The sequence below is a fragment of the Pteropus medius genome, unplaced genomic scaffold (assembly GCF_902729225.1).
Source record: "Pteropus medius unplaced genomic scaffold, Ma_sr-lr_union100, whole genome shotgun sequence".
NCBI classification, from domain to species: Eukaryota; Metazoa; Chordata; class Mammalia; order Chiroptera; family Pteropodidae; genus Pteropus; species Pteropus medius.
Genome location: NW_024352786.1, coordinates 1,199,956 through 1,211,980, shown reverse-complemented (window position 1 = coordinate 1,211,980; position 12,025 = coordinate 1,199,956). Strand labels below are relative to the sequence as shown.

The 12,025-nt window shown below is 33.5% G+C and overlaps 1 protein-coding gene across 3 annotated transcripts in view; it reads left to right on the top strand.

The window, feature by feature from the left end:
* The window catches only part of PPP3CA (protein phosphatase 3 catalytic subunit alpha), a 279,943-nt gene that overhangs the window by 207,925 nt on the left and 59,993 nt on the right, over positions 1-12,025 (top strand). For all 3 annotated transcript variants that reach the window (XM_039848669.1, XM_039848668.1, XM_039848670.1), the window contains exons 3-4: positions 2,876-3,000; positions 11,100-11,211. In XM_039848669.1, coding sequence (XP_039704603.1) covers positions 2,876-3,000; positions 11,100-11,211 — 237 coding nt within the window. The remainder of the gene's footprint in view (positions 1-2,875; positions 3,001-11,099; positions 11,212-12,025) is intronic.

Genomic DNA, 12,025 nt, shown 5'->3' with positions numbered 1-12,025 from the left:
TGTGCTAAGTCAGAGGCTCAAAAGTGTAGATAAGAATCATCTAAGAGCTTGTTATAAATCCGTATCTCTGGAGATTCTAATTCAGGGTCCAGGAATCTGTACTTTCAAAACCTCCCCAAGCGTTTCTGATGTAGAACCAGGTAAGGAAATCACCATAACATGCATGGGGGCCCTACATTCTACCCCAGTCTTGAACATTGTTTTGAAAGGTGTGATTTTAGAAAGACAAAACAAGCACCATCAGACAAGTCGAAGGCCTTTGGCTTCCACCAAAGCAAACTCCACAGGCCTATCGATCATCTCTGTCTATCCCAAAGGCACCTCAAAATCTCTAACTTCTTAGTGAAGTTAGAGAATTTCTTAATGAATTTCTAAATTTAAGTACAGCACAGGCCTAGAGGAAAAATCCTGGGGCAGTGCATGCTTCTCGTGTACCTACTGGTTAGGTCCTGTTCTTGGCACTGAGGCACAGTGAACAAGACTGACGAATTACCCAGCTTCTTAGAGGATATATCCCAATTGAGAGAATCAGGGAAGAAATAAGCATGCAAATAAATCAAGAAGATAATTCCTGTAACTAATAAGTACTGTGAGATGAAGAATGACTTCGGAGAGAGGTAACTCCTTTATACAGGGTCGTCAGGAAAGACCATCTTGCACACATGCCATGTAGCTGAGACATAATGGGTGAAAAGGAGTCAGCCTGTGGAAATCCAAGGAAGAAAGGAACTTGGCTTTAGGGAACAGAGAAGACTGGCATTTAGTGAACAAGTGGATTACTGGGATGGTGGCTAACTAAAATGGCTCTACCTTAAAAAATGATTTTGGAACTCCTTAAATTCCCTAATAAAATATCTCCAATTTTCAAGTATATTTTTATTTGATTTACTGTTTTCTTTTGTTGGGCTTTGAATTTGTTTATAATTTGTGTGCAAGTTGTTTTCCTTCACTGAACATTATTGTAAGTGGTCCTTACGGTAAAAGCATGATTTGAACTGTGTGGGTGTTCTAAGGTAAAGTCAGTGATAATGTGGCCATCATACAAGTAAGTGGATTTCAGGTTATTTTGTTTTCCATGCTGAGTTTATAGCATTTGCTCTGCTGTTTTATATCATCAAGCAAGATCCAATAATTGCACTGATTTTATAAATCATTGAGATTATCTCATCACATAGTTATTATAGGCCAGAAAGAAGAGCTCACTTTCCAGTTTTTATAAAATTGCATTCATGATAATCTACTTCTGTACTCCAACGAAAGCAAAGATATCCTTAATGTTTGCATTCATTGTCTAGAGCCTCATTTTTATAAAATTTTGTAATTCTGGCAGCCAGATTATGCCACAGTTTTATGTCAGTAGCTAAAAATCACTTAACTTGTAACCTATAGTCTACAGCCTGAATCAGTGTCTTGTTATTTATGTCATTGACATAGAGAAATGAAAAATAATTATCCTTGAATTTTCAGCTATGGCCAGGAATTGAAATGAAGGGGTCAAAAATAGAAGAAAGGCTAGGAAGGGGCAAGAAAGGTGAAGAAGATGCTCCAGAATGCCTTCCACATCTTCCTCCAACCCCAGGCACCAGAATCCCATCTTCTCTAAGACATCAATATTTTAGATACTACTATTTTGAAGTGCCACTTTGATATAACATTTGCCAGATCCATATTAGGTTCCAGGAACTCTTCTATGCCAATTACAATATTAACACATTTAATTCTCACAATAGCCCAGTAAAGTAAGGTACTATTTACCGATACATTCATTCTGTGAACCTCTTAGTGTTCAGGAAACAGCCACATCTTGTTTATCATTTAACTGAAAAATTAGTTTAAAATATTAAACATCTATATGTATAGAAAACATAAAATATAAAAAATATTATAACATGGTGATTGACAGCAAAAAGCTTTGAATTTGGCAAATCTGAATTTAAACCCTGGATCATCCATGTTTACCAGTGACCTTGCCTAGCCACATAGCCTTTCTTTAGCTACACTATTTTCTTACCTGCATAATGGAGATAATATTTGTGTTTTTTTTGTTTTTGTTTTTGTTTTGTTTTTTAGGATTTTGAAAGTAGTAAATGAAATAAAAAGTACTGAATAAGTGGTTTTTGAAAAGAGACTACATAGCTCTTTCGAGAATTTTGATTTAAAAGAGAAGAAGAGAAAGTTAAATATCAACTCCCAGTGACCTTTTTTTACTCTGTTTTACAGGATGTTTTTTTCATTTCATGATTAATTTATTCATTTTAACATTTGATATTAGAGTGTATCTTATTAAAAATACTTCGTTATAATTTAAATTGTTTTTTTTCTTAGTGGTAATATAATGATTTTTTTAATATAATGATATGTTTTTTAGTTGATAGATTTTTAGATTTAATGAACTAAGTTTTACGATACATATCAACAGTTTTTTCCTTCAGGAGGCAGTAAGATGTAGTAGTTACACATTCAGATTTCAGTTGTATATATATAATGTCAAATAAGTGAACCTTTTTTTGTCTCATCTCTTATCTGCAGAAGGAATTGTCTATTCCACGACATTATTAATATTAAATTAGGAAATGTGTATAAATTTCTTAGCAGTGTCTGATGCAGAATTGTTAAATGCAAAATAAAAATAGCCATTATTGTTATTATTATCTTTATTTTCCCAGTTAATCTGTGAATTAATAGAGCTAGATACTAGAGCCAAATCTGCCACTAATTAACTTTGGAATCTGTCTCATTTTCCTGTTTTACAAAAGAATGTTTTGGCTAAGATGACCTCTAAATTACTTCTGGCTCCAACATTTTGTAATTTTATTATCTAATTCAGAGTCTTAACATAATATGACCATAAAATGAATTTCTTTGTTTCTTTCAGTTTGTGGGGACATCCATGGACAATTTTTTGACTTGATGAAGCTCTTCGAAGTGGGGGGATCTCCTGCCAACACTCGCTACCTCTTCTTAGGGGACTATGTGGACAGAGGGTACTTCAGCATCGAAGTAAGTCCACATCATTTCTTTTTAGCTGCTCAGTAATGGATCAACAGTACCTTAGTAACATAAAAGTGGTAAACATTATTGCCTTAAGGAGATCTCTAGTCTATAACAATGAACTTTAATACACTTAATTCTTGGGATATTACCTATCTTATTTTCAGTTGATTCCCATATGCTTTTTAATGTATAGAGATGATAAGGAAATGGCTAATAGTCTTTTCTACCTTTTATATATTTGCAACTTTGTAAAACTTCCATCGTATTTACATTAGAGAATTTCATTTCCTGTTGAGAACTAATCAAAGTTGATTGAATAAGCAGAAATGTGTTTGCATGGTTATACCTTATAATTATGAGACAATAAGTTATCTTTGTAAATTGATAGTCAAGTGCAAGTGTGTCTCTATCTGTGTGTGTGAGTGCTTTGTTTTGTCTTTTTTGATACCTGTCATCTAACTAGAGTAATTTGTCAGACTCATTAATTAAAACAAAACAGATAATCTTTGAGTAGAGCTTCTTCCTCAGCCTCTCATCTGCATCTGCTTCAGGTAAGTAGAAATTACATTCAAAATAAGGACAAGGATCTTGTTTTATTCACATGTTTGTTCTTCCTGGTGCTTAACAAGTCATTGGTGTCATACATGGAAAGAGCTCATTAAAATTTATTAAAAGAAATGGTTGAAATAGGAACAAGTTTTAAAGAAACAGCTCATACTATAGTAGCTGACAGTGTAAGTGTTCTCGAAAGAAAAGCATTGAAAAGAAAAATAATTTTTCTTAAGAAAGAATTCAGATTTATGTCTTATGTCAATATCATTTATTCATAATAGTCACATAGAAGAGATTCTAGGTTTTTAAATTTTCATCATAATATTTACTATAGGAACATTTAATGTTGAAAAATGTGTCATTCTTAAACAGCTCTTGTTTTTAAGACTATCATACTAACTTTATTTTTTGGTTATTCAGTTCACCTTGACTCATTGACTAAATATGTATATATAATAATATATTTCCACCAATATATTAATATTTTCTTCATTTAAAGATTACACATTTATTCATGATGATAAGGGAGGGAGGGGTGGTGTTGGTATATAAATCCATCCAAAAGGAGAAAGTTCATTTTTGGAATTTCTTCCATTTGGCAAACATATTATCGAGCATATAAAATGTGTATGCACTATGATCCAGACTGTAGAGAATTCGAAGAAAAAATGTCCTTGCTTTCTAGAAAACTAAATCTATATAGGAAAATTTAACTACTAAAAAGCTGTCAGAAGCCTAGAATAGGTGGTCATCCAGGATTCAATTATTATTTGAACCAATTATTAAAATCTTGTGATAAAAGAACTACAGAAAATAATTGCCATTGGAATATAGAAAATTGAGAAAATATTAGGATGATACACGTGGCTGGGGAAGACTGAGTCAAAGAACAAATTAAATTTAGCCAGGTAGGAAGGAAATCAAAGCAAGAAGAGTACAGAAGAAGCAATTAGTAAACTTCATAAACCTCATTCATGGGCTGTCTTGACCAACTTGACAGGGAAATGTGATTGAGTACAAATTTTTAAGACCTTTGTATCACATTAGGCTAGTATCTGCCAAAAGTAAGAAGAAGGAAAAACCTCCATAACAGTGTTTTGAGCAAGATAGAAGTTTTTTTTCTCCCTTGAGTAAAAGCCCACAGATGGGCAGACCAGGCTGATGTGGTAAGCATGGTGCCAGGGCCCAGGCTCTTTCTGCCTTGTTGCCCTGATGTGCATGGCCCCATTCCAAAAGGAAGCTCATGACCCAAGATAGCTACACCAGCTTCCCTACATTGCATTCAACTAGAAGAAATGGAAAAAGATAAGGGCCTGTCCCATCATTTAAGATGTTCTCCAGGAGAGGCACAATTACTTCAGCTTGCATTCCATGGTCCAGATTCATTGATATGGCTACAGGTGATTTCAGTTTGTAGCCAAATTTAAGAAAGACTGCCATAGGCAGAAAACAGCAATGGGAGATAAAGAATTTCTGCTACTTCCCTTAAATTGGGGTTGTTTTGAGTCTAAAAAAATGTCTTTTAAATTTAATAACTCTAAAATTCATCTTTTTTTTTAAACATTTATATGCTTCTATGAAAGGTTCTGAAGATAAATGAAATAGGTATTCTGCTTTCCTTGATACCCACCTTCTAAACAAGGGACGTCCATGACTGTCCTGTTGGAAGTGATTATTTTTATCAGCCAAATTATGGAGTGTTATGTTGGAAACTTTTTTTTAATATCATAATTTTTGTGATTTTTAAGTTAATTTGACTTTTTTTTTACCTAATTAAAGACAATAGCAGTTTATTATTAATTTGGTAATAAAGATAAAGCACTAAATTATGTGTTGCTTGAGTAATACCTGGCACAGTAGACTTCTTTATCTCACCAATTCCATTTTTGAATAATATTTCTTGATCATATTGGTCTTTATTTACCTTTTATTTTTTTACTGGAACAGTTCAATCATCTGAATCTGTGGCCTCAACCCATTTGAAATTTCCTAAACTCATCCTAATTAGAGCTTTTTGAACTCTGTTTCTTTCAAGTAAAGAAGTTGAGAAGCAGTAATCACTGATTTGTTCCTCAGCACTTTTTTTTTTAAGTGTACAATTAATCTAGATATTTGAACTATGAAAGTTGTGATATTTTGTGTAATATAAATCTTTTGAAATTCAAGCAAAGGTTCAAAGAATGAAACCAAATGATGACATATCAAATGTAGATATTATAGGATATTTGAAAGTTCTGAAATGCATATATCAGAGTCCTCTTCATCAAAAAGAGCTCTTTAATAATTAAACTCCAAGAGTTTGAGAGTACAGCCCCAGGAACTTGCCACATCAATACAGAAATGACAAAAATGTGATGGCCTCATATGTAAAAATGATCCGTTAAAGTGTGACCTTCGAGGGACTCTGGGATGGCTCAGTGATTTTGTCATATTTAAAATAACACAGATATTTATATAAAATATATTTGCGGAGAATACTTTGAGGCTTTTTATTGTGGATTAAGGAAGCTGACATTGTTTGCATGCTGTAAATGCTATTGTTTGCAAAGTATAAAAGATCTTATTTTTTCCTTACAGCTCTGCAGGGAACATGTAAATGTCTTTCTTTAATATCAGTGGAAACTTAAGCTCAGAGAGTCACACACATAGTGAATGGCAGTGAAGTTTGTGCTCTTTTCACTACACCCCATGCCTTGGCCATGTCTTCACTAAAAGAACCACAAAAAAATGCACGCATCAGGCAAGCAGAAACTGATAAACACTCCATCATTCACTTAGGCATGCAAAAAAGTCACACACACACACACACACACACACACACACAATCCTCTCTCTCTCCACCGATATATTCTGAAGGTCACAGCATTCAATATAAAATATTCTCGCTGAGTCCAATGCTGTTGGTTTAAGAAAAAAACTGAAAGAGCTCAGTATTACAGCATATACTATCCTAACAGGTTTCAAAAGGTTCTTGATTCATCTCAGTAATTCAGGGCACCACTCTGGGTATTCTCCTTTGGCTTTCCTCTGGGCAAAGAAGAGCACTTACGTTTAATTTTTACCAAATCAGCTTTGAAGAGTGAGTTCGGATTTCTTACAATCTGTGCTGGATCGTATTTACAGGCACTAGGTAATGTGCTCTGGGCAGTACATAGAGCTCATTTTCTGTTCTCGCTCCCTTCCTCTCCTCCCATCTTCTCTTTTTGCCAAGATTAGAAACCATTTCCTACAGAGTTAGCCCAAATAAAACAAGCAAGCTTTTGAGTAGTGATGAAAGAGGTAATTTTGTTTTGAGTAATAATTTGTGTCACACCAAATACCATCCTCTTTCTGATGATTGCATTATGCTACCTAATCTCTTTGATCAAGCATATGTGTATATATAGGTCCATATCTGAGTGTTTCTCTGAGAATGCAGGGAAAATAGAACTGCAAACAGAGGCATGCACAGCTGTTTCCTTCTATTCAGTTCCTCAGGCTCCCTTTCTAGCCGTTTCACCTGGCATTGCCTAGAGCTTACATCAAGCTGCTCTTACTGCCCCCCCACACCCCCAAACCGCCTGCTGTACTTACATCCAGATCTCAGCCCAGGCCTCAAAGACATTTAAGTACTAAGAGTTGTGTTTATTAGCTGTGAACTCCTAGACTAGAATGAACCACAGCAAGTCAAGCAATGTTCCAATGCTTCTGCTTGAGAATAACAAGCAAACGGTACAGCAAGTGATGTTAGGTGACAGAGTATTGCCACAGGCACAAGGAAGAAAGTGTCTGGCTGTCTCCTTCACAGTGCACTGCTGTTCCACTGCTGCTTCTCTGCGTGCTTGTCAGACTAGGCAAATGATGTCTTAGAGGAGCTGCAGTTGACATTTCAGGAGTTTGGATCTTTTCCCAACCAATGCACATCCTTCACATAATTGTCTTATGATTGAGAGACAGCATATTTGATTGGAATGTGTCAACAGCACAGCTATTTTAGAGAGCTGATTGATATAATTTGAAGTTGTATATATTTTTTTACTTGCTTGCTTCGTGTTTTACATCCTTCTTTATTCCTCTATGCAAATGTTCAAGAATAGTCATCATTAAAAGGCATGCATTACAAATAAATCATTGCATTACTATTATCAATGAACCAATTAAACTAATAAATGATATCCTTAGTGTTGCTTCATACAAGACAGATTAAATAGGAGAAAACTATGTTTATGATGAAAATTAATAAAAAAGGTAGAGGATGCTCAATCTTTCTATTGAGCAATCCAAACTAATTTTAAATTGTAAATATTTGTTTAATTATTTAGAATAAGACAAGAAGAACAGTCAAGGTCCAGTTGAAAGTGATTAGTGCAACTAATTTACATCTCGCCGTGCAAAAAAGGCCAATGTTACTTGCTTCTTTTTCTGCCTTAACCATTTAACTCAGTGAAAATTTTATTCAAATTAGCCATCTGATACCACATAGATGAAAATAATCAATTTTTTAGCTGATTTATATTTTATTGTTTAGTGATTGTGTTAATTTTTTTATTAAAAACTTTTCTTTTTAAAAATAATGTCAGGTTATGATTTTAAGATCTTCAGCTCTCCAGAACGTTAGAACTTTAGATGGCAAAGTAGTTGCCAGTAAAGACAGTGTTGTGCTTGGCAGCTTTCTCCCACCAGATGTTGAGGGTGCAGCCTGGCAAGACTCCACTCTCCAATCCACCCTTGCCTTTTCATTTACCGTGCCACTTCTTCCATATTGGCTGCATTTGTGGTTTTATTCGGTGTTTGGGAAGATATTTTATTCTTGCCACAGGGGAGAAGGAAATAAAATGTGAAAACAAGATTCTTATTTTTAGGGTATTTTGAGCCAAGATTTTGGAAATTGAGTTATGTTTTCTTTCTTCCTCTTTCTCTCTCTTTCTTTCTTTCTCTTTCTTTCTTTTTTTCTTTCTTTCTTTCTCTCTCTTTCTCTCTCTCTTCTTTCTTTCTTTCTTTGTTTCTTTGTTTGTTTCTTTCTTTCTTTCTCTCTCTCTCTCTCTTTCTTTCTTGTCTTCCTTTCCTCCCTCCTTCTCTCCCTCCCTCTCTCCTTCCCTCCTTTCTTCCCTCCCTTCTTTCTGTGTTTCTATCTTCTCATTTACAGGAAAGGAACTAATATTTTCCAGACTCCTACTATATACTAGATGTTTTATATTCATTAACTAATAAGGGGCATTAAATGTGTATTGAATCACTTAAAAGGTTAATAAGTATGATAAGAACATCATAGAATATTTCTGTATCACTCTTTGAGGTTTCAGTTATGCAAGAGCCACAATAATTAAGACTAGAAGTGGTAAAACCATGTGGTAATGTCAAAACAGGATCTGTCACAAATGACAAAAAAGAAAATATGGGCCATGTAATGTGATTCCTCTAGTAATATTTGAGTTTGTTAAAAAAAAATTGCATTTTAGATTTTAGTTGGAGAGATAATAGCTTTGCTTTAAAAGAAATTGTTACTGGCAAAACTTATCTAAAGAGTTCAGAATCGTGGTTAAATTTCCAAAAGAATATTGATTAGGAAGCCTCACAAAGGAGCCTTCTGTGTGCTGAAATGTAACTGGATTTGGGCAGTAGTTTCATGGGAGTATACATGTATAAAACAACTGAAAATATGTGCACTTCATTGTATATAATTTATACTTTAGTAAAAACAAAAAACAAAACCTTTCTAAAATGTAGCTACAGTATAGCTAAAACATGTATTCTTTTCCCCAATGTATAAATGGAATACATTAAATAAAGCAATTTCAACAAGTAAATATAATTTTAAAGACTTTATATGCCCATTTCTATTCAAAATTTGACACCCAAATTTAACAGTTTAGAAGTGTGCGTGTGTGTAAATATAAATAAATATTTATATATAAGTATATTCATACATGTGTATTCTTTCACCTTAAGGTACAGCCTTATAAATTTTAAATTGGAAATAGTTCTCTTATTGACATTAGTAACAGTTTATAAATATCTTCTTTCAAATGTGAGATGAGTTTGATTCTTTTTATGAAAACATGTAAGTGCTCCTGTAAAACCGAATACATAGTGATCAGAGTCTCATTGAGCCACCGTACTACCCACTGAGGTAACAGGGAACTTTTACACATATCTATAGATCATGATGCTTCCAGGGTCACTTGGATAAGCCACTTGATCAGCTTCTCAGAAATAGTAATATCATCTGTCACATGAACTTTAGGTAATAATTATAATCAGAAAATGGTAATTAGAAAAATTAATTGAAGTAACTATATATATAATTAGATGTCAGCCCCTTATTTTTGTTTACTTTAATCACAATTACATAGTTAGAGACAATATCTTGCTTGAAAAACACAAGAATACATACTTTTTTCTGATAATAAGTATTTTCTCCAAAACTTGGGCTATATATATTCAAACATAGTTATTTCCACTCATTTAATAAATTGTCACACAGGTTGACAGACATGATTATTCACAGGTAGCACAACAAATGAATTGCCAGTAGCTTTTCCTTATGGACATTATCCAGCATATTTACTATATGTTGGAAAGCTCTTTATTAAAATGTAAATATTGTGTGTTTTTTTTGTTTCAGATTTTAGCAACCACAATAAGACTTATCTCAATATTTTTATAGTTCTATATTTTCTTAGCTTCACTTTTAGAACATAAATTTAATTAGGATAGAAAAGCATACTTGTTTTCAGAGAGTGGTTTACTGTTCCCTGTGGGTTCTTAATGAATGCCAGTCAAGGATAATGAAATTGATGTTAATAATTGAGTATCCAGTTATCTTCATGCACACTCCAAGACTGTGTTAAACATAGGTTTACTCCAAACCTGGTGAATTCATAGCCGGCCCTCATGTTCATGCAAACTTAATACCCAAGTAACTAATTTGGAAGTTTTAAGGTATATGAAATATTTCCCCAAGCTATTGGCCACATATGTACTAAGATTTCCCTACCCTTCAGTTTAATTATATTTACATATAAAAAAATAAGGCTTTATATACCAACAGCACTGAAATAAAAATCAAGATAATGGGGGAGAAGGCTAGTGAAGGAAAGAACATAATATAAAATACAGACATAATCCGAGTTAGCCTGAGCTTGTCAGTGTTTGCTTCCAAATTTTGTCTTGCTTTTCCTCTGATTTAAAAAAAATAATTAGTTTTATAGAGAAGTATCCTTCTTTTATTTACTAATTGCTAATCACATTTCCTGTCATACTTTTACACCAGTGTATTTTCATTTTTAGTGTATTTTCATTCAGGTTTCTTCCAATAGCTTGTGTGCAGTTCATGGTTTTCCTGTAGTGGATAGATACTTAGTGAATGTATGTATTTCAGGTATACATGAACCTTGGCTTTGTACCCCAATAATGTTTTCTGTGTTTCAGTTCCTCCTTACTGAGGTCTAGCCTTTTGGGGACTTTTGGTCACACTAGCACATTCGGTTCATGTCTTTTTGATATGTCAGCAATGGGATGCTTTAGTATAATGGAAAAATATTTATTTTTATATTCTTATTTTGTTTTCTCAGTGTGTGCTGTATTTGTGGGCCTTGAAAATTCTTTACCCCAAAACACTGTTTTTACTCCGTGGAAATCATGAATGTAGACATCTAACAGAGTATTTCACATTTAAACAAGAATGTAAGTATATTTCAGACCTATTCCTTTGACACCATAAGTGCTAAATAATATTTTTAATCCATATTAAGAGCACATTACAATATGATCCATTGCTTCAAAGTCAAAATTTTTTTTAAAAAATCACACTATTTTATGTCATACTATATTTCTTTCTAAGCATGCTTAACTATTCATGATAGTTAAGAGAACTCAGGATTTCTTTTTAAGTTATAAATTGTCTATAAAATTATCTAAAAATTTGAATTAATATTTGATGTAATTTATCCTAAGAAACTCTGATTACGTTACCTTTTGAAATAGCCAGAATGCTACTGTTTGGGATATAGTCCTTCCCTTTAATTTTAAATCACTCAAGAAAAGCAAATGGAGGGCTGATTCAACCTCATGCTTCTCATTTTGGAGCCAGTAGATTTACTAGCTTCTAGTGGATTTTACAAAATTAAAGGTGACACATTCCTTTACATATAAATACTAGGAGCGAGGAATACTTCATATAGATTTTGTTTTCCTCTTCTCTTAATTTTCTCCATCGTCCAGTGAAACAAAATCGTCCCAGTCATTTAGTCCTATATTCAGTGAAGCATAGTGACTTCAAAGCATTAGCTATAAGTCAATAAGAGAAAAGCAATGTGCAGTGATACAGAAAGAACTTTAGAGAATTTTTGCCCTCCACTTTTCTGTAAGATCATTCAGGAAAATCAGCTTTATCACTATTCTTCTATTGGTCTCTGAGTTGTTTGTGTATATTTTTTTGAGATACATCTCCAGATAAATAGCAAAGATGGATACAGAGTTCTCTCTTCTGCTATTTAAA